This window comes from Oryzias latipes, chromosome 4 (genome assembly GCF_002234675.1).
Source record: "Oryzias latipes chromosome 4, ASM223467v1".
In the NCBI taxonomy this organism is placed as follows: Eukaryota; Metazoa; Chordata; class Actinopteri; order Beloniformes; family Adrianichthyidae; genus Oryzias; species Oryzias latipes.
The window spans coordinates 11,708,724-11,732,330 of record NC_019862.2 but is presented as its reverse complement, the minus strand read 5'-3'; the positions used below and the strand labels follow the sequence as shown (position 1 = coordinate 11,732,330).

The following is a 23,607-nucleotide window of genomic DNA, read 5'->3' as shown; positions in this document are numbered from 1 at the left end:
GGTTTAAGCTGGAAAAATTTCATAAAGAGAATTAAGCAGGTATGGCAGCTTTTACGAAGTATGAAGAAACAAATATCTCAGTCACAGAGAAGTGATCATGCAAATTTATCTTAAAAGGATTCAACACATTTTGATAATTTAAAAATGCACAATTAGCAACTTAGGAATTTCATTTAATTTTATTATATTTCACAAGAAGTTGGAAATCTGTGCAGAAAAGCAAATAAATATTTGGTTTAAACCCAACAAGTAAGAGGAACATTTACAAACACGACAGATTCTTTAAAAAGGATTATTTGTTTATGCTATACCACACTGCCTTGTCTTTATTTATGTCCATCCAGATTCAGCTGAACCAGTCCTTCTGGAAGTCTGCAAATAAAAAAGGAAATGAATCCCATTAATAAAATATTAACATGCTGCATTACAGAGTATAAAAACAGGATGAAAATGTTTTGCGGCCAAATATCTTTGATTTTTTTTTGGTTAGTTTCCCGAGAACATTTGTCACTGTGGTGATGATTGTCAGCTTTGAAGAAGAACACAGCCATCGTTCTCCACTATACGCTACCAGGATCTTCATATTTACTGACACTAATTGGAGAAAGTTTTTAATGATCAGTGAACTAGACTGAGATGTAGACTTTAACAGAAGGACTCAACTTTCTTCAAAGGCCTGCAAGAGCATCACCACCTTCATGACCTTAAACAGAAATGCAGTACATGTATTACATCAGCACACAGCTGGTTTCAAATGCTCAGTGTTGCAATTTAAATTTGAAGCACAAAACTTGTCTTAAGATAATTAGGACAAGTGCAACAAATTACTGAAAAGTAACAAAAAAAGAGAACATTTTGCAACTTATTTTAAGTGTGCATTACAATTATCCATGACAGATTATGTCATGGCTAACATGTCATAGATGGCTCTCAGAAGTCTAAATGGGCAGAGGCTACTGAAACACTGTAATGCATAACAGCATCCAAAGATTCAGAGAAACTGAGGCAAGTTCTCTGACCTAATACACCCAACATTAGATTACCATTGCAACGTTCATCTAATCAAAGATTACCAGTAATCAATGGTAATCTTATGTTGAATGAAGATGGCGGCAGTCAGTCAGGATGACGTCAATATGAAACCAACCACAGGGTGGTGGCAGCCAGACCCCGACCGGCAGCAGCTCTGACTGGACGATGTTTAGATGTCTCTGGACAGCGGCCGTCCATATCAAGTGGCACCGGCCAACAGCCAACCAACAGAGGTGGTCAGTGGTGCCGAATAGCACCACTGATCTTTTGCAACTCAGATTTTGAGCGCGCATTATAATCTTGTCAATTTACACATTCTTAGATAACATGCCTCCCAAGAAAGCACAATGTTCTGTCTTCTTCGTGTTCTTCTCAGAATCAAACGCAATTCGTCAAGACGCAGACCTCTGAGTCACTGTGGTGCTATCAACGTCATGATGAGTTTTGTGCAGCATCAATGCTGTCTTACTATTTGAACCCCAGCCATTGTTGACTGCCCGTACTCCTACCATACGATTTCTGACGATTGGACAGTGGCAGTGAGGCGACAGCACGGGGGCAGGGGGTGGCTGCATGGTGGCAGTCTGAAATCGGCCAATCATCAGACGATTTTAGGGATCTTGGAGACCCTCCTATTAGTCAATTATCCCGCTGCTGCCTTCCTGCCACCCGCCTGCCAGGTCTTAAGACCTCGTCGGCCGCTGGGCAGCGTGTAAAAATTTAATTGCCGCCTCCCGATAACAAATGCCACCACACTGTGGCATTTTGGCACATGTGACAATAGTTTTACTGAAATTCGAAGCAGAATCATAAAAAAAAATGCAAATGAATCATGTCAGTCACCTAGTTATAAATTTTACACGACTAAATAAATCATTCTTTTGGTAGAGCAGGTTGGGTGAGGTTGCATGCCAGTTAACCAACTGTGAAGTGTGTCAAGTGTTGGAAAAACAAACAAGGATATCACAAAAATAAATGTTTTAACAGGTCACTGCGTTAATCTGATAAGTACATGTCAATCCAAGTTAATTTGCCTAGAGCAATTTTCCCTTGAGAATTAAAGATTCACTTGCATGTTTCTGAACATTGAATTAAACCGCACTTCTTAGCAGAAGTTAAAAAAAAGTGAATTTTAATTAGTCTACAGTATATCTTGGCAGAAATATTAAGTAGGGCTGTTTGCATTTTTATCAATGTTTTGCTTGACTAAATAACTCACGAAAACCTACATGCTCGTATAAACAAAACAGTGACAATTTTGACAGAGCTTCATAGAGCACTCAGGTCATCCTAGACGGCAGACGCCACACAGAAAATGTAGCCGGAAGTCTGACAGTGTTCAAGCATTGAGTTAGCAAACAACTAAATGGAGTTATTCAGTGGTTCCATCATCACAGCCTCCTCCCAGCCACCTTCAGCAACAAAGATTTTGTTCAGAAGCTGGTGCTGGATGACAGCCTACCACTGTCCCTCATGTGGGGGTGTCACTGACATGAAAAAGCTGCCAAAGCTCAGGGTCATTGTTGAGCAGATGAAACCCAGTCACCAGCTAATGTCAGTTAAACTGAATAAACTTAGCATTTTAAGTATGGATGTTTTTGTCATAGCTGGGACCTTACTTTGTAAATAAGCATTTTAGGGTTTTTCTCCAGGCACTCCAGCTTTCTCCCAAAGTCTAAAAACATGTTTCATAGTTAATTAATGACTCTATAATTGCCCCTAGGTGTGCATGTCAGTGTGTGTTTGTGGTCCTATGGCTCTGCAACGGACTGGCGACCTCTTCAGGGTAAAAGGTAAATGACGTAAACAAAATAGCACGTTACTACCTTCCTTGAAGGCCCAAAGTGCTTTATAGTCCCAGCCCTGTTTACCCATGCAGACACCCATTCACAATCTGATGGCAGCTCCGCTCCCAAACACTGGCACCACCAGGAGCAATGTGGGTTTCAGTTTCTTGCCAAAAAAACACTACGACACATGGTCGGGCATGGGAGGAACTAAACCAGTGATATTACAATCAGAGATCTACCACAGTCACAGAAGGTGCAGTGTGATGAAGAGTGTGCCCCCACCCCTTCCCACCCCCCGCCTTCTGCCCAAAAGCAGTTGGGTTGCCTCCAGGTGCAATATGTCCATGACCCCCTGCAGTTTGCAAACCAGGTGCGTATGTGTGGAGGATGCAACTCTCTACCAGATACACAGAGTCCACTCCCATCTGGCTGAGAGGCCTAGAACAGTGAAAATCCTCTTTCTGAACCATTCCAGACCCCTGCTAGGAGGACTGGGTGCCTCACTGACAGGCCACAGTGCATCAGAGGGAAGGACACTGGTATGCAGCACTGGAACCCCACGGGGTTCAGGGTTACTGCTCTTTTCACCCCGTACATCGTTAACTTCTACAGCTCAGAACTGTATACTGTCAACACAACAATTGTTGGGTGCATTAAGGGTGACAGTAAGGGTGACAGAGAGGAGTAGAAGACTTTGCTGCTTGTTACAACACCAACCACCTAGATTTTAACTCTTCCAAGATAAAAGAGATGGTCATTGATTTTGGGAGATCTAGACCAAGACCTTGTGCGCTCCTGCTAGAGAGAGCTGAGATGAAGGCTGCTGAAAAGTACAAATACCTCAGCTGGATAACAAACTGGACTGAATATTTAACACCAACCAGCTGTACAGGAAGACACAGAGCAGGATGTACTTCCTGTGAAGACTGCAGTATTTAACATTTGTAGCAAACTGCTGAGGATGTTTGACCATTCTGTAATGTTCTCTTTGTTGTGCTGAGGCGCCTGCACATTCAATGACACATCTAGGTTGGACAAGTTAATCAGTCAGGAAGGCTGGGTCTGGTGTTAGCATGAAACTGGACTCTCTGTTGACTATGGCAGAAAGGACATGATATAGGGCAAACTGCTGGACATTCTGGACGTGACAGTAACCCCGTGCTCACCATCATCACCAAACAGAGGATTCTGCTCAGTGAAACATTGCTCCTCCCGAGGTGTAGGACAGACAAAAGAACATTTTTTGTTCCCCATGCCATCAAACTTTACAACTTCCCAATAACAAAGAGAAAGAAAATAATGTATGAAGTACTTTTTGCATATATGTGCAATTTCTGCTTTCTGTATTTAGGCTTCTGGAAATCCAATTTCCCTGAAGGGGTCGCTCAAAGGGGATCAGAGGGAAGTCTAATGCTGTGTCCGATTTCCCTCAATACTCTGTATCTCCTAAAAGACTATATAGTGCTGGACTATCCAGTGCCCTGGATTTTAATGAAATTTAGACACACACTCACAACTTTTTGGTTATAAACGCCACCCATTTGCTAAAGTTAGAACCTAATAAATGTGAACATTTTACAGAGACTATTTGTGAATCCGGTGTGTGGTGATAAAAAACTTGGATGATATAAAAACAAAAATTAGAAAATTCAATGCACTGTGGTCTGTATTCACTATTGTGAGCAACTAGTGAGCATCAATGCACACTAGTTTTTGCATTGGCTTCTGGGAAAATTCTGTCACTGGTTTTTAGAATTGTATGATGTGCCTGAATTCCTACCCTAATCCTTAACTACCAAAAACCATGCTCACTACTTTTTTTTTGTTTTTTTTAATGGCGAATATGACATCACTGATTTTACGAAATGAAAATCTAATTGAAATGAGCGTTTTATGACAACTACTTATGAAAACGGTTTGTTAAAAAATAATTTAAAAAATGTCCTTCGCAAAAATTGTTCAGTGAATTGTGGTATATATTCCCCAATCTAGTGAGAAAATGGCAAACACACTATAGGGAGTAGTAAAGGAACTTGGATAAAGCCATAGATGTAGACTTAAGTAGTGCTCAAAGTAATAGTGTGGGACTCTGGACAGAACCAGTTTCAACATTTATGCAGATAGTATTCTGTGCCTCACTGTTTCTCATGGACGTTTACTGAAATTCTTTATTTTCTTCATATTGAGTGATTTTAGACAAATGTCCTAGATTTGTCATCATTTATTTAGGATTTAAGTGAAAGATTTCCCATAAGGATATTGTCGTTTCCCAGCACAAAGTCCCTGAAGGTAATATTTGACAGGTGATTACTCCCACTCCCTATCAAGTAATCAAACTATTTGACGACTTAATATTTGATGGATTCCGTGTCTGTATATTTTCAAATGCAGATAAGCCTTTGGCTTTAAATTTTAATGGCATTTACGATACATAAAAGTATTGTTATATATACATGTTTTCATTTTCCTATCAGTTCATATCTTCAGCTTGACATATCCATGTTCATATATTTCTTGATTTAGCATTGATTGGTTAAAATAGACCAATTTATTACCAGTATATTATCGTAAAACAAATTTGAATTTGTGTGGATTGAGAAGCTAGCTGTATGTGCCCTATAAAAGCAATAATTCTATCAGAGTTCAATTTAAATTTGCACAAGATTTAATCTTACTTTTAAATCTGTAACATTCCATTACCTTATTCCACACTAAATTTGTGGGCTGAATCTTACACAAAAGCACAAATCCTAAAACATGACAAGTATGCCCCCTAGTGAGACGTTTGAAAACAGGACATGTTTGGTTTTGTTAACATTTTAAGCTTTTTTCAAACCAGGCAACTTAAGTTCAAATGAACAAAACTGCAAGTTTTACTTAGATTTAATGAAATGTAAAATAAAAATAAACCTTTAAAAATCACAACTTATGAGGTTTATTTTTATCGTGAAAATCTTGAGGAAAAAAATACTCAATGTTCTACAAACATTTGTTACATAGATTAGATTTTATCCATGACTCAGTCACAGCCTCGTTTAACAACCATAACAAACATCCAATAACTTCTGAGCATGGACTATGAAAACAACAGTAAAACTTAACATCTAAAGAAAGCATGACAAAAATAAAAACAAAAATGTATGGATAAATGAGTTAATTTGTTTTTTGTACAAAAAAAGGTAAAATTAAATCATACAAACTGCTTAAATTTACACCATATATCTGACTGGACAAGCATCTTTCCTTTTTTTTTCTCTCACAACCCTTCCTGCCAGACTCCATCCACTTCAATCCTTCAGCAAAAGACTGTTTGGGTAGGAAACGAGTGCAGGCTTTCTTCTGGGACATTCAGTCCTCACACTTTACACTGAAAAGCTCAAAAAGGTCCAAAGTATGCTTCTGGCACAGGGTACAGTAGGTGTGAGGGGTCTATGCAAACGGGCAAAAAACAAAAAAGCCCATTTACCGTTAAATAATCAATGACACTTCCTGGAATGTCCAAAAGTTCAGAAGATGGTGAAACAGAGTCCATTCAAATGTAAAACACAGATTTTAATCATCAAACTTGATTTTCTTCCCCTGAGGTTTTGCTCCAAATCCACCACCTCTTCCACCTAAATAGAAGGAACAAAAACGGTTAATGAACTGATAGCAAAACATTTTGGGTGATCCAGATGTCTTTTTCTCTCTCCGTACCTCCAAAACCACCACGTCCACCACCACGGCTGAAACCCCTTCCTCCTCCTCCTCTGCCTCCTCCACGGCCTCCCCTGAAGCCACCGCGGCCCCCAAAGCCGCCACCGCGGCCCCCAAAGCCGCCACCGCCGCCTCTTCCTCCGCGGAAGCCGCCTTCACCCTTGGGCTTGGCGTAGTCCAACGTCACCTTGCTGCCATCGATCTCTCCATCCTCCATGGCCTCCTTGGCTGCTTTGCAGTCATTTTCATTGTCAAAATCCACAAAGCCGAAGCTGGAGAAGAAACACACACCTTAGAGCTTACAGTTTTATTCAGATCCAACAGATAAAGATGATCCAACTGAACTTCACATGAGCCAAACAGCTCCTTCTTAGGTTTTTATTGGAAATCAAGGCCCATCATTGCATCTACCCAACTTACCCTTTGGAGGACCCCGTCTCTCTGTCTGTAACTATCCTGGCTCCAACAGCTCCCTCAAAGGAATCCCTAAGCGTCTGATCTGAGGTGTCCTCTGAGAGCCCCTTGACAAAGAGGGTTTTTGTTGGACCTGATGGAGAGGATAAAATCAAAATCTGTTAAAATAATCAACAAAACAAATGGACCCACTTTAAAGATCTAACATTGACCAGATCAGGACTTGACTATCTTTTGATTCTTCACAGAGTTTCAAGAGATCAAGATTGTCATCATATCAGGTAAAATCTTTCCGGATTACATCCAAAGACTAAGCTCTTACCCGAGTTTCCTCTGCCTCCATCTCTCCCTCCGCCACTCTGGCTGTACTCCAGACGGATTGATCGGCCTTCGATCTCTGTGTTGTTAAAGTTTTCCAATGCTTCTTTGGCATCCTCTGCGTTCTCAAACTCTATAAAAGCAAAACTAGAGCAAAAAAAAAAAACTAACATTATTACCAGGCAACACAGAATGCTGCTTCTGATTGATGAAGTATTGACATTCAAATTTATTACAATTGGTATTTAGCTACTGAAAATACTGAGAACACTAGAAAGATTTTTTATTGAAAACAATAATTTATACAGGTACAATTTTATTACAACTGTTTAAACAGCTTTCTTAAATTATCATTTTATCAAATATTCATCAAATCAAAATATTTGTTGCACAGCAGACATGGGCAACACCCATAAGCATGTAGGGCGAGCCTGTTTTGATCTGTGCACTGGCTCTGCTTCTCGTGCGAATCCGTACAGAATCATGGATGCGATTGAGAGGAGCTCATGAGAAGGTGCTCTAGAATTGTAAACAATAACCGTCTTCTCCAGCACTTACCCTTTAGGTCTGCCGTCCCTTTGAGGAATCCTTATGGAAGCTGCTTTTTCAAACGTAGACTGTAGAACATCTTCTGTGGCACTGAAGGCCAGATTATTTACAACCAACGTTTTGTTGACTCCTCCTGATGCTAAACGGCAACAAAAAGGGTAGAAATTGTTCAATTCCCAATTAACTTTCATCACACCTAAGCAGGTTTTAAGGTTTGAGCATTTGAACCAGTTACTGAGTACATATATTTAAAGGATTTTACTAACAGTTCTGGGTAGTTACATATCATCAATACAGGACTCAGTACCTGACATTCTGCCACCTTTTTGGCTCTTATCTCCAACAAAGTCTAAAATGATGGACCTCCCTTGCACATCGGCTCCCTGGGCCTCCTCCATCATCTTCTCTGCGACAGCTTCAGATTTGAATTCAATGTAGGCAATGCTGCATTAAAGAAACAGAAAAGCTGATATGAGGACAAGGTAAGATATAACTAGAAACAATTGGGCATAAGGCTGGTAAGTTATTTTAAAGATTTCAAACTATAAAAGTGACTTCTGTAATTGAGTTTTTTCTTACCCTCTATTTGAACCGTTTTGTCCCTGAGGTAACCGGACATCAACCGCATCTTCAAACAATTCCTTCAGGTCATCAACCGTGGCAGAAAACGGAAGATTTTTAACAAAAAGGGTCCGCGCATCTCTCTCTGTAGAACCAATATCAATTTTAGAAAAACACTGATAATACAGACTTCAAACATTTAGCAGACAAACTTTGCAAAGGTGCATGTTTACCTTTCTTTCCTTCCTGTGAGTTATCTTTCTGACGGGCCTTGTCCAGCTTTAGTTCTTGACCCATGAATTTCTTGCCATTAAGCTCCATTGCCTTGTTCATGTCTTCCTCTGAGGCAAAGTCAACGTAGCCAAATTTCCTATTGAAGCAAGATGCAAAATTAGAAAATTAGACCTCAAATTAAATCTACCTTAAATGAACATCAAAGGTTTTTGGCTGAACTCGTGAATTTCTTTATTTAAGATCACAAAAACATTTGAGTTGTCTTGAATTCAGTCGCTCTTCTCCAACCCCTAAAAATGAATCATTGCAGGATCGCTATATCACACATTGTGAAGCAAGCAACAAACATTTTGAACAACACTCTTAAAAAGCTTAAACTTGTGGTGCAATGCAATTGAAACCGGGGTAACCATATATTTATTTGAGTTAAAACAAGTGAGCCATGAAAGGAAGCAATGACCAGGAAGACCTTTAAAAGGACAAAGGTTCCCAAATGACTGTGGGGAAAACACCCCTACATCTCAGGTTTTAACACACATTCTTGTCCGGGCAAGACGTGTGTGTTTTTTTTTTAAACTTACTTGGAACCTCCTAACCGGACATCAACAATCTCTAGACTGTTTTTGGAGAAGAATTTTCTGAGCGAGGCTTTGATTTCGTCAAAGTCTTTGTTGGAGTTGAGGTTTCCAACAAACAAGCAGAAGCCTGGAAAAACACAAAACAACAGTTTTTACAATCCAAATGTGGGTGAAAGCAATAAATGCAGAATAAGGCCAAGCATATTCAGAATAATTCAAGGTGACATCACACATCAGTATTAAGTCCCTTGTTGATCATCATGAGAAATAAACTTCAGAATGATAAACCAACATGTCTGTACTTGCCTTCTCCATCAGACTTTGCTTTCTTAGCAGGAACTGGTTCTTTCTTTCCATCTGCCTTTCTCTTTGCAGCTTTAGCTGGGGCTTCTGTTCAGACAGAAAAAAGACTTTGTACAAAGTTGTATGCAGGAAATGTTTAATTTTTTTTCAATGCAAAATCGAGACCAAAAATATTTGTTACTTATATTCATGATGTGCTGTCTTAGCATTAGTTTAACCGTGAGTTTATGCTTTAAAACTATGCAACATTTATCAACACTCACCTTCCCCCTCTTCCTCTTCATCATCCTCTTCAGACTCATCCTCATCATCTTCCTCCTCTGATTCTTCTTTGGCCTTCACCATTCCAGCTTTCTTTCCCTTTGTAGCAGCTGCTGCGGGAGTGGTGTCCATCTCTTCTTCAGAGTCTGAAAAGTAAAAGAAGGCAGATGCGTTTTCCATCCTGAACAAACCCCTGAGAGCTCCACAGCTCATGTCTGTCAGATGTTTTAAGTGGTGACATCATACATGATCAGTATTAAGTCCCTGTTTGATCATATTTGTTAAAGAAGTTAATTGACACTTGTTTTGCCGACTTACCATCATCATCTTCATCATCATCATCAGATTCCTCTTTAGCTGGGGCTGCTTTAGCTGCTGCCTTTGCTTTGGGGGCTGGTTTTGCAGGAGTAGCCTTTTTGGGGGGAGGAGCTTCTTCTTCTGAATCGTCCTCCTCGTCATCATCATCATCAGATTCCTCTTTAGCTGGGGCTGCTTTAGCTGCTGCCTTGGCTTTGGGGGCTGGTTTTGCAGGAGTAGCCTTCTTTGGAGGTGGAGCTTCTTCTTCTGAGTCGTCGTCCTCATCGTCATCTTCTTCCTCTGAGGACTCCTTTGCAGGCTTAGCCTTTACTGGGGGCTTGGCAGCAGGCTTTGCAACAGCCTTGCTGGCTTTTTTGGGGGGTGGGGCCTCCTCTTCAGACTCATCTTGGAATTTAAAAAAAGAAATCAAAACTATTGAGCGAAAATGGAAAACGTCTCCAGCATAAACACGAAAATTCCCCTCCAACCAAACCAATGTGACAGCGTTTGAGGATAGAACCGGATGATTCAAATACACACCGGCACCGAAGACATAGCGCTGCCTTTGATTTTCCTCCGTACATAACACACATGAGTACTAAACAACCACATGTATGCCAAGAAATGGAGGAGATGCAACAACTTTTCTAAAACATTCCTCAAAAACAGCCTACCAGTAACGTAAAGTGGTGTGGTCATACATAGTTAAAAAACAGTAGCTTCTACATACCATCCTCCTCAGACTCTTGTGCTTTAACAGGGGCAGCCTTGGCGGGGGCTTTTGCCTTTGCAGGTGCCTTCTTTGGGGGTGGAGCCTCTTCTTCAGAAGACTCTTCCTCTGTAAATGATTTTGAGTCATTATGAAAAACTTTTTCACAAATTGAACACCTACAAACTACATGTGTGCATGATGCCGCATAACGACACAGGGCAAATTCTAAAGTTTTTAACCCACAATCTTGATAGAATGTTAAACTACCTTACTGATTTATACATATAAAAGATATGCTATTTCAAATAATCAACCCAATGAATCACTTTGAATAAAAGAAAAACACTAAAAGATGAAGTTGTAAAATAATCTTAACCTAAATTAACCCATATGTCTAAAATAGAATATACAGAACTTGTTTACCTGAATCCTCGTCACTTTCTGCTTTTTTAGCCTGGCTTCCATTTTTTACAGCTGGTGTGGCTTTAGCTGGGGTGGCTTTCTTTGTGACTTTAGGTGGTGGACTCTTAAAAAAAGTGAGAAAAAGGTAAGTGGGTGTTGGTAAAATTATTCCAAAATTTGTAATAAAGGAGGAAAATGGTTTACCTCTTCTTCCTCCTCACTGCCGTCTTCATCACTCGATTCTTCTTCTACCTGTTTAGGGGGTGGAGGGGCCTTTTTCTTCTGAATTTGCTGCTTTGCAGGCTGGAAGATATAGTTAAAAATGGGTTTAATAATAAAAAATTGCCACGACACACATTTTTAAAGTAAAGGCTGTAAGGAACACGTGACAATGATGGCATCCCGGATACCACGCTCGCACGATGGTCCACATGCTAACTAACACGAGGTGGAAAAATAGTTTGACAGTCCTTATCGTAGCATTCAAAAACGCCAAAAAAATTAAAGTCCTTTTCGGCTGATTCACACATACCAAGACTAAATGTTTACACTGCACATCGAAAATACTTCTGGGTTTTCGTTGTTGGCCTCATGCATCAGTCAGAAGAGCTCGTGCGACCCACGTGGGCCACGGGAGGGGAGGCCGGCAGAGTAGCAGCACGCTAGCTTTTTTTTTTTTAAACACCTTTAGTGCTAACTAACGCGAATTTAAAACATTTTTGCTCAACTACCATATCATAAAATAGAAAATTATGTTGTAAAATTTGGAGCCATCAACCAAGACTAAACATATGCATTTACGCTAAGTTGGGAATGGCGTCACAAAATATACACTAATATTTTAATACGATATTAAGTTTACTTAATCTCATCGTTGACTGTATTGACTTAACACAAACGATCTTCAAATACAATTTTCATCGAAAATCGATAGACGGGGAAGTATTTTCTTCAAGTTGAAATCGAGGGCGAGCGTGAAAGCCATCTTGAGTAGAGGGCTAGCGTTAGCAGGCCCAGCTCGGCCTGCGATCCACAGCAAGGCACCAACATGGCTGCTGTGCTGTCGACAGAAAAGCGACGTCTAAAAACGAGGGAACCCACGTTTCTCCCCAAATAGCTAATTTATTTACAAAAATAACAATTCGAACCTAGTTTTGAAATCACGATTAGACATTTGGCACGTATAGCAGTTTTATTATTAGCAAACGCATCAACTTTTAGAATTTAGGCCTCGTGCGTAAACACAGCTTAATATCTAATACTTGCGTCAACACAGAACAACAGCACAATTTGCAATTTAGAATCTTACCTTAGCTAACTTCACCATGGTTGCTTCTGAAGAGTGTTTCAAAGAAACACTAGAATCTGGATCTCTGAATGCAACTTGTAAAACTGCTTGTATGCACGTGGCCCTGTCTACTCAGTGGGACATTAAACGAGAAAGACAGAGGATCCGCAACAGCGTTTGGTCAGGTCTGCCCTCCAACGAGGCTCCGCCCACATGACGGCGCTTAACCAATCAAAGGTTGGTAATTTTGCATCGTGCCCGCGCGCTGACAAAAAAATAATAAACGTCACGGATTGCTGTACAAGTGCAAATTTCAGTTGTAAAAGAATAAACATTCTCTCTTTAATTATTGTTAATATTATAATTCATTTTAGATGTCTGGTAACTATATCCAATTAAATCAAACTTATTTACATAGCACTTTTACAACTCAGGTCACTCAAAGTGCTATGCATAAAATTATAATCAAATTAAAAAAAGGGACAAGACAAAAAATTGTTTGGTTTAAAATCCGCACAATGCCGACCCCTCCACACACACACACACATACACACACCATGATAAAAAGAGTGATAAAATGATGCAATGTAGAAACCTGGCTTTGTTTTTAAGTGGGGAAACGATATTTTGCAAAATAAATTGCAGTTGCAAAGTGCTGTTATTGTGTGTTGAGGCAAGTATTAGATATTAAGCTGTGTTTACGCACGAAGCTAAATTCTAAGCCGACATAAAAGGTCTTTTGTATCCCATGTGCGCAGATGGATTGTACCAGATGGTTTATGCCACCTGTCTTCTCTCAACACTTGACTGCTATGGGAACCTTCTGTTTTAGTTCTTCGTTTGCTTTTCTCTTTTTCCTAAAGTTTTGTTTGTTTGTTTCAAAATAGTTCTTGCAATCATAAATATACATTTTTTTTTAAAAGTTTAACCTTCACTTAACTTAATCATTTCAGCGCTAACGCACATGTACAAGTGCTAGTCACCACATTGAAAATCCTGTAATGATTACTTATATTGGCTGTTATCTAAAGCACTATCGCTGGGTACATTTTCACCCGAGTAAAACTGTTTACATGAATTTCAATATTTCGTGTGGTCAAGGAGTCTCTGCCTTCACCAAAGAAATTTCACATGTCCCAGGAATGGGTGGTACAGAGACCAAGTTTCTAATATAATTTGATCATTTTTTAGGAATTTTTGGTTCTCAAGTTCCTAATTTTTCAGTAATTTTTGATCATGTTTTTAGGAGCTTCTTAAGTTTTTGTTTTTCATTTTGTTATTCATACTATAGTTGAAAATAAAAGAAAACCACTCTAATTTATCATGTGTTTTCATGTTTTGATCTATTTTTTATGACAAGTACTTTTTGTTGGATGTATCATATCGGGTAAAAATGACACAGCAGAAGTGATGGTGGAACCTTTTATAGTGAAAGTGTTCTAGGGCAATCTGACCCTAAACGGAATGATATCTTGACTAAACTGGAATAATTGTCATGTTTAAGAAATTTCAATGTTGATGGGGTTTTTTGTTTGTTTTTGTCCGGGGGGACAACTATGGTATCGGACTGCCACTTATAAACAAGTATACATGTTTATTTTACTTCCTTTAAATTATATTCTCATTTGCCTGTTAAAAATGGCTGCAATGACTGTATATATTACTTTTTTTTAACTCTACTTTTTTTTCAATTCAAGTCATCACTTTCACCCTCTGATTCTTACTCCTGAGGACATTTTTCCTCTTAGTCTTTGCAAAGTGCATTCACTATTGGAAAATGCTGAAATCACAAACATGTCTGTCAAATGTTACAGTCCTGGTGGTGTCAAGCTCTCATCCAGTTGTTGTTTGCATTTAACATAACCCACTTGTGTTTCTCTTGCACATGCGTAATCACAAACAGTGTCTCATGCGCTGGGCTCAACCTTGTTTTTTAACATAGTAAAGGCTCAGGAAACTTGGTAGATGATGCCCTGTCCAGATTCCCGTAACTCTACCTGAGCTTATGCTCTATTGGCTATCATGAGTACCCACACATTTGTTTGGTTTATTGGCTTGCAAAAATCAAAACCAGGAAATAAAAATGGTTTTTGATTTGCATCTTCAAGAGGGGGATTTTGGGGGATTTTTGCATCATCAAAGGGTGTGTTTGTCACTCTTTCTGTGTGTCTATGAAAGTTTGGATTGCTGGGGTAAAAGAGTCATGGACTTGCCTCCTACACCTAATGCTCACGATGGCATCCAATCACACCAACGGCAACGGATCAACAGCCACATAAAAGAACTGTCATTGCCCTGCAAAGGCAGTGGCTCTTGTTTCAACCATGTTGGTTATTAGCCAGTCGACTGTGTGTGAACCCCAAGCCTCTTTATGTAACGCCTTCTTCTTTTCAAATCTCCTAAGTCAGGAACGTAACAAGCATGTACGGGAAATGGAAGTATAAATATTAGGGAAGGGGAGGTGACAAACAACAGTCATAATAGCTCATAAATAAAACAAAATACTTTCACTCTCAGCATAACACAGCACAGAAACCTAAGAAAGAGAAGGCAAAAATGGCTCTAGAATAAAAGAAAAGCTTCTCTGTGTTTTTTTTTTCCCTGTGAGTTACAAAAACCTTTCTTTGCGACAGATGAAAGCGTTTTTAAGTCACCAAAAAATATTCAAATTATGTACTTATGATTTTTTTGATGAGTAATTTATTTACAGCCAGGGGGACTTACGCAGCACTTCTGAGTAATTAACCTTCAACACCACAAAGAGGCAGCATTGCGTTTTACATCTGCATCTCACCACAGAGCTTCAGTGTTAACACTGTGTCTAGTTTTGTAGAAAGAGAATCTTTTTCCTAATGTGTTCAAAGTACTGAGATGTCATATGTTGCAATATGTTTAAAAAAATGAATAGTCATGTTTAATGCATCAAAAAACAACAAAAAGTTGTATTTATTTATTTTTTGTTGAAACCATTATTTGTGAATTTTCTTTACATCTGTCAGGTCAGTCAAGAGAAACTGGTACAGCCATTTGACATATTGATATTTGTAAAGAACAATATATTTTGTAGTAGTATGGAATCAAACTCATTTTTAAAGCATCTAGGTTTTGCACGTTGAAATATTTGATTTGTCAAAGTAAAAACAAACATTTCTGTTTTAAAGGAATTGATCAATTGTGTGTGGATCCTTAAAATATGGTTTAGATTTGGTGTTTCTCATAATGCTGTAGCACAGAAATGCTTTACGGTCAAAATTTCTTCACAATGCTGCATACACTCTACACTCTATACACTCTAAGGCCAATTTGAAACCACAATTTAAACCTATAATGCAGGCTTGTGGAAATCCCCAAAACCCAAAAGGAGCATAAAATTAACCAGGAGCTTTTGTATACTGACTACACTATGGTGCATTTAATTTTTGGAGACACTTTTCTTAACTGTTCTTATTTCAAATTTGAGCAAAGTAAGCAACACATTTATTGTGAAGTTTTTATGGACCCTTATCTGACATGTTAATAACTCTGTACTATGGGCACATGCTATGTGTTAAGATAGATTGTATTTTAAGACAAATTATTCTTTTTAATCACAACACTTAAGCTGTTTGTTACATCATCTGTTGTGAAGAAGACATTAACAAGCTTCTTTTGTTAGTTTTGTTTTTCTCTGCAGACTGTAGAATATAATGGTCCACACAATTCTTATACATGGAAGCAGTAAAGGATGGTCTGACACATTGTAATGTATCCATGATCAAAAAGGATCATGATTCTTCCATTACCTTTTGTAATAGAGCATCATTCAAGTCTATGAAACAACCTTTCTTAAAGACTAATGGTTAATTTATTATCACAGTTTCCTCATAAAAGACATTTTGTAGACTTGCTTTTGTCATATATTTTCCTTTTTTCGAACAGCTAGCACATTGATTTGAATGTTTTTCTTTCATTCTGTAGCCCTGGAAACTGTGTTGAACAGGCACCGCACATCTTCATATTTGCAAAGTTCAATATAAGTATCAACTTGATAAATATCAATAAATCTCTTAAATTATGGCATCAAAATCTTAATCTTGATCCAAATCCTAAATGTTACTGTAACAAAACTTTTAAAGTAAGAGCCTGATCTTCACTGTTCTAGCATTGTTTTACATGTGGCTGCATTCTTTGTCAAATTCCTGTATGCATCTGTTGTATGGCACTAGAAGGTTAAATGAGCTGCTACTGTCATGGTTTTTTAATGTATTTTTTTGATGTTCAGGATCCTCCAAAATGTTGTGTTATGCCATGTTGGATAAAAACTTGCATGTGCATGATGTGTAACACAAATGATGAACAGCTAACTGCTAACGTCTGGGGATGTTTTTGCAAAAAGTGATAAAAAGACGAGCACGGAAGGGGTTCAAAGTCATTATTGGTCACAATTCTACACATTTTACATTAACTTCTATTGCAAATTTTGACCTAAATCCTATTTGTTAAAAGTTCATCAAAGACAATGACCCGGGCACTTATTTTTTTTAACAACCTAAAAAGCTTGTTTACTTTTTATTCACCAAAAATTGCTGTGTTGAAGAAGGTAAAATGATATCCTACTACTTTTTAGTATCACATGTGCTGAGACTAATTCCATAAAAAAAAACTTTTTATAGTCCAAAATGTGCCATTGTGAGGGAAACAGACAGACCAAGAGATGACATAAGAGTGCATGTGAATTTATGGTTTTATCATTTTCTGAAACATTCACAACTATTTGAGACAGAAAATGTAACAAACAGAATTGGCCTGCAGTTTGCATCAATTTTACAATTGTTACATAAATTAAAACACATTTATAAATATATTTTTTATAAACATATAAATATTATTTAAACATAAATACATTTATGCAGGGGGAGATGAAGTACTTGAATGTACAGCAGCAGCAATAATATACAGCCTTGTAGTTGTTACAGCATTGTTCACAATGTTGTATGACTTCTCTGTGTTCGTATCTGTTGAACATTTTGGGCGGCAAACATGTATGTCTATATATACATGTGTATGTCATATTTGTGGTATATATGTATAAACGGATATGAAGACTTTGTTTGATCCCAGTCTTTGTTTATGCTGGTCAGGCTTGCTTTCGTACCAAATATACCTTTTCCCCCTTTATCCTCAGGTGAGAACAAACTCCATTTTTGTTCTCCATACCCATCGTCCAGAGATCTAGAAAAAAAGGAAACAGAAGAAGAAAGAGTTTTAGAAACAACATAGTTAAAACATTCATAAATCTGTTTTATTTTTATGTTATTTCTGCTCATTTTTTGGGGTAGATAAAGAAAAATATGTCACTTGGACTGATCCTCAGTTTACACCAGACGTTTACATTTGCTTCAACTGATGAGCAACAGTTAGTCATAAAACTGTACACCCTTCTAACAAGATTTCACACCTCACCACAACCACAAAGGGGCCCCAACCCTGAGGACTAATTGTGTGTCACCTATTTCCTTTTTACTTACCAACAATCCCTTGTTGTCTGTGGCCAAAACACTTTTGAAAAAGAGGAATTCCCACAAAGATACTCACTGAATCATTGTTTTTGGGATGGGGGGAATGGCTTTACTCTTTAATTTGTGACTAGGTTCAGATTTACATCAACTATGTGGTCAAGCGGACACCCAAAGTAACTAAAGCAAAATCAGACAAATTCAATAGGTTGAAAGCGGAACTTGTTACTAATCAAAATCACAATATTTACTTCAATTATTGCAATACATGTGTTTATTGTTTACCTTTACTTGATAAAAGAGTGGGGAAAAAAACTTTATAATATGATTTATTGACATGTTCTTGCCTTTTTTCCTTCTTTCATTTAGCCTTTTTAAGCAAATATCTGTATTGATTGAGAAAATCTGCAAAGATGCTTTAAAGAAACAAGATACGCTGCTGTTTTATACGTTTTTAATCAGAATTTTTTCTTTGAATTAGTTTAACTTGTTAGCAAAAACAAACCTAATTCAGAATTTCCTTACTTTAATTCATTCACCAATTTTCCCCTTCTTCAGTTCATTCTCATCCCCATTTTACTACATCTCATTTTAAAATCCAGCTTTATTCCGCGGAAGATAGTTAATGGAAATCACACTCACCTTCACAGCGTTGCTCCAACCCTAGCAGCCCATTCCACTGATGGTCCCTATCCGGTCCATCTTGTGTCCGAAGCAGCCGCTCCGCGATGTGGAGCCCCCTTTTTTGCTTCCCGATTTGTGTCTTCTGGAGGCAGGTTGGTCGTTAAGGAGACGAGCCCACATCCCTCTGGCTCGGGTATCCACGCGTAAATCTCGCAGTAACCGCATCCGGGAGCGCACGTCGTCCAGTCGGTTTTCGTTCTCTCCAGACTCCAGAAACTCTGCCAGCTCCTCACCAAGCAAACTTCTAAGAGACTGGAAGGTCAACATAACCAGATAAGCAGTGTAAGCTGATGCATAGTGCAAAGGAAAATTAGAAAAAAAAAAGAAACAACGAAACGCTTGCTAATTTATATGCGCAAATGGCCAGTCTACATGTCACTTTTGGCAAACTCATTTAATGAGAATCAGAAGCTTTTACTGTCAAATGTACAGCTTTTACACTGACATACGAAATTACATTCCAGTACAACCCGAACAAGATCAGACACACAACAAAAATACACACATCATACAGTTCAAAGTTGACTGAGGCGCAACAGTGATGCGCACCTTACGTTTGGAAAAAGAAGGGAAATTATAAAGTAACACCGAAAGATTTTAGAGTCTTTAGTGAAATAGAGCAACATGAAATAACGAGAAAAAATAAATCAAAGAATTAAAAATGTAAATTAAATTCTGAGTTCACTTCTCCAAGAACAGTTTAGCGGTTATTTTGCACTGCGGCCGGAACAGGTGCCTGTCCGCTCTCCTACTCTAGAACGAATCAGAAAACTTTAAAAGATGATTTTTTAAAATTAGGAATATAAAAAGCATTTACTGTTACATGTCTCATCATAAGTCCATCTGTCCTTTGCGCGTAAATGCAAAAATGACAAAAGTCAATAATACAATATTTGCTCTTCTTACACCGAAGAGATGTTTTAAAGTGTTACTTGCTATAAGATTATGAAATAAAAGTAAAATGTGATGTGTCAAATTGTTTTGTTTTTGTTGATCTTTTTTGCGCCAGAGCCAGAATACCCCCTTTCAAGAAAAAAATCTACAAAGAGAAATATATATTTTCCTCTCTAGTCAGCTGGATCCTAGTGACTTGTCTTACCTTCTGCTGCGCTGGAGTTAAAGGTTGTGCATCCATCTTATCTGAAAGGAAGGTGACCAGAAGTCCACATGCAACTAAATATGACAAGTTCATTTTGATAAAAGACGTCTTTTGCTGGGATTCCTCTTGGCGCTCAGAAAGAAGGACAACAGCCTCAGTTGCTTGTTCAGTGTAAGGTTGAAGGCGCACTTAACTCCAAAGCTTCTTCTCTTCTGACTCCGAGAATTCGTTCTCCCAGCTTTATAGGCAGCCCATGATGATGTCATGACAACCTTACTAATGGCCCTCCCTTTGGCTTTTTTTTTCCTTACCTGCCCCTGAGCACGGATTCATTAAATAATTGCGGTCATGGGAGGTTTAAGAGGAAATGATATCGACCAATAGCTGTCTAAAAAGGAAAGACCTAACTTTTGGGACTTGTGACTATGACGCAGCAGCTGATAAAATGCTGCGTCCTCGTCGGAACGGAAAAAAATTGGCACAAGAACCCGTTATCTGTTTTCAACAAGTTACGTGGGGGATCATTACACTTAACATGACATTTATGCCACTCGGACGGTGCTGTTACAAAAAAATCATTATAATTTTAATGGGAAAAATTTAATTTAGTGCTCAATCAGGCTATTGCGCATAAACACATGCGCATAAACCTTCAAAATGTCAGCCGGACGCTCAGTGAAATTAATTGAATGGGTGGATTGGTTTACCTAAAATCTAGGCGAAGTGTTTACGCAAAAAATACTATTTTTCTATTTTGTGAGCAAGTTAATTCAACTTGGATAAAGGCCCTTTTAGACTTGTTTGTTTATTTATTTATTTATTTATTTATTTTTTACCAAATACAAATGACAATCTTTCAAATCAATTTAGTAAATATTTCTGTAATGGAAACTTTTTTGTCCACAGTCAGGAAACACAGATCTTATGAGGATTTTAACTCACAAACTCTTGGCATCACCATTAACCCCTCAAACCAGTTAATCTCTGGATGGACACCAAATCTTGACCTAACATGTTGAGGAAATTCAATATGAAGTATGTAAGGCTAATCAATTAAAGCAGCAAGAATTCTGGAGCAGTCATTGTACCATTGGTTGCAGTTACACACCAGCAACTTCTTCCTAGGAACACACAGTGGCAGTATTTCCTGTACCAGAAAGAGTTTTTGTAGTCATATCTTCAATCAGTACCATGTTGTGAACTCCCTATTCAGCAGATCAATGCCAAATTATGCTCTACAGTGGGGATAATACATGTGATCCAATAATATTGTCATATTTATTGTTTTAGGAAAAAATAAATATGTTGCAATTTTCAGTTTATATCAGAAGTTTGCTAAATCCTGTGGCAAGAATGATGTCTGGTCGGTGACAGAAATTAGATCATTTGGAGAAACCACAATGCAAGATACACTGCTCTCCTCTAAGTCTTACACCGAAATGAACCATATTTTAATGCATAGACCAATTAGTTCTGATGCTTTTTATCCAAAGCCAAATGTTCAATTTATCAACTAATAATTTCACTGATGGTAATCTAAATATGTTCTAAATAGCTCTTAGCAGTGACACTTAATTTCCTAAGTAATACATTATTAGTATTTATTTTGTACACTCTCTTGATCCTGCTTGGTGACTCACCTCTTTGCACTCACTCCCACAACCCATTCATGCTTTGAAATTACTCTCATTCATATTTTTGAATGGCTGCAGGAAATTCATGTACACTACACCATTCAAGAAACACACAGGAAAGGTTTTAGGAAAAATTACAGGACACATTGCTTTGAGACAACGGTCCTCACTACCACGTTCATGCTACCACCCAACACCCACCCAGTTCATAAAAGCTTTGATAAGTAAAAAAATGTTTGAACTGAGATTAACCCCTTCACCTCCTATGTCGCTAATTCACAACATACCATTTAATCCAGGACTCCGCTCATTTTAAGAAAACCTTCGATGAAAATAAATAAAGAAATAAATATATAATCAGAAAGGGATTAATACTGCAAACACAAACTCAAATTTATCTTTGTAAAAAGGTCAAACACAAGAATGTTAAATGTCTATTGTTTACCGAAAGGTTTCCTGTTTGCTTGCTACACCCGGTGAACAGTGGAGCTCTCTATGCAGTCAACCTGGAGGCTGACTAGAGCAGTGAGCCGGCTCACTGAGTGCCCACTAAAGCCAGTATGGGCAAACCCATTCGGGGTCCACCTATTTTACACTGGGCTTGTGTTGCGCATTCAAGAAGGACCTATAAGTGGTTTCAGGAACGCAAATTCAGCCCATGGTGTTCACACTGTACAACCAGGCAGCGGCAGGGAAGGCCTAATCTTTTTTTTTTCTTTGTACATTTTACCAGCTCATATCCACCACCTACAGTTGCAAGAGGCTTGATGAGAAATGTCAAAGCGGTGCAAATCTTGTGAATCTTGCTATGGGCTTTTTCTTTCATAGTTCTGTTCCCATAATCGAAAGACCTGGTGTCATATATAAACCTCAATTATTTATTTCTCTTCCTTTGATTGTGTTTACAACGGTTGGTACTTCCGTGTTTTGAAAAGGATGCAACCTACATGTCACTACCAAATCTAAGTCCCTGACTGGTTAAAGTTTAAAATTTTGACGTTCAATCATTTGAAAGTTCAGCTGGTTGAACTTTTAGCCAAGGTTTAGTGATTGTCTGGTTTACATAGAACCTGAGAACGAACTTAAAAACTTGCAGTGACGGGTGGATGCAAGGGTTTTGAATCCAGTAGTCCAAAACCAGGGTTTACGGGCATTTACATGGACTTTTTATTAGAAATGGCTACTTGAACGCGAGTAGCTTCACATTAGCGGTGCAATAAATATAGTGACCAATATTGGTGCTATCCAGCTGTACAGCTTTAAGCCAGATACCAGCTCAGATGAGGAAAACAAAGACATACATCTAGTTGGCTACAATTGTATACATCAGAATGGAGCAGAGCAGGGAGCTTGTGGGCCTCCGATTGTTGCACCTACGTCACTGCTACAAGAGTTTTTCAACAGTACTTTTTTGTCTATTCCTTATTAACAACAATTTGAGTAAAGAAATATTAAGAAATGCAGTTTTAATCTAAATTTTCTTTACATCTATCCTCCATCATGAGAATAATGCAACAAGAACATATTAAAAACACACAAAAAAATATTTTCATTGGAGTGGTTCTTGAAGTAAAAATACAACCTCACGTGTTTTACTATTTAGAGTACCACACAGCAATAGTATTATTTTCTCTTATCAACTGTCCGTCTTCTATTCATCTCAATTTGACTGAAAAAATAGAGACTTGTTAGACAGCATTTTGATGCAGTTCACAGCCAGAAACGTTTTGATTATTGGGAAATCTTTGTGTGACAAAAAAACCCAAAAAACTAGCTGTTTGTTGGAAGAAAGCCAGACATGCATCAATACAAAAAATGCTTTGCTTTTTGAATTGAACAAATACAATTTTAGAATGATTGTGAAAACAAAAACAATAATCTTCCAGCAGTACACAGGTATCTTTAGGGTTTCTGTAATAAATTAAAGACACAACTTAAAAGAAGAAAAGTATTCAAGCTTGATACATTTTCAGCTTGCGGTGATTTTGTTAATTGATTTGTCTTCTCTGACACAAATCAATAGCATGAAAACAGTTTTGACAAATAGATAAAGCTTTGTTCTTTTTCTCTTGGTGTGTGTTGTCTGGATTTCTTTAAAGTAAAATATGGCATCTTCAGGTAATACATAAGATAATACTGTGTTAAAATAATGGATATAATCTTTTTTATTTCCCTTCGGGAAGTATTAAGGTAAGTTTGAATTAAATTACATTTCAACAACAAAACTCCCAGCATAAGGCCACTTTTGATTATGTTCTCC

The 23,607-nt window shown here is 38.1% G+C and overlaps 2 protein-coding genes and 3 non-coding genes across 5 annotated transcripts; all 5 read right to left on the bottom strand.

Annotated features, from left to right (window-relative positions):
* Window positions 1-5,687: 5,687 nt before the first annotated feature.
* Window positions 5,688-12,637, bottom strand: ncl (nucleolin). Its single transcript, XM_011473963.1, has 16 exons — window positions 12,457-12,637; window positions 11,352-11,450; window positions 11,169-11,271; window positions 10,764-10,871; window positions 10,055-10,438; window positions 9,739-9,882; window positions 9,479-9,562; window positions 9,176-9,299; window positions 8,594-8,730; window positions 8,379-8,505; window positions 8,107-8,243; window positions 7,809-7,938; window positions 7,255-7,397; window positions 6,939-7,065; window positions 6,519-6,790; window positions 5,688-6,436 (listed from the first exon to the last, which is right to left on the bottom strand). Exons 1-16 carry the CDS (start codon window positions 12,472-12,474, stop codon window positions 6,375-6,377), a joined length of 2,199 nt encoding a protein of 732 aa, XP_011472265.1. The 5' UTR covers window positions 12,475-12,637; the 3' UTR covers window positions 5,688-6,374.
* Window positions 7,632-7,766, bottom strand: LOC111947419. The gene has a single exon (XR_002873246.1). It is a non-coding gene; the product is annotated as a small nucleolar RNA SNORA75 (small nucleolar RNA).
* Window positions 9,378-9,434, bottom strand: LOC111947410. The gene has a single exon (XR_002873238.1). It is a non-coding gene; the product is annotated as a small nucleolar RNA SNORD82 (small nucleolar RNA).
* Window positions 10,527-10,664, bottom strand: LOC111947411. The gene has a single exon (XR_002873239.1). It is a non-coding gene; the product is annotated as a small nucleolar RNA SNORA57 (small nucleolar RNA).
* A 4,499-nt stretch (window positions 12,638-17,136) lies between the features above and the next one.
* On the bottom strand, window positions 17,137-19,915 carry nppc (natriuretic peptide C). Its single transcript, NM_001104684.2, has 3 exons — window positions 19,714-19,915; window positions 18,573-18,866; window positions 17,137-17,646 (listed from the first exon to the last, which is right to left on the bottom strand). The coding sequence occupies exons 1-2, from the start codon at window positions 19,804-19,806 to the stop codon at window positions 18,594-18,596; spliced, it is 366 nt and encodes a 121-aa protein (NP_001098154.1). The 5' UTR covers window positions 19,807-19,915; the 3' UTR covers window positions 17,137-17,646; window positions 18,573-18,593.
* Window positions 19,916-23,607: the final 3,692 nt, after the last annotated feature.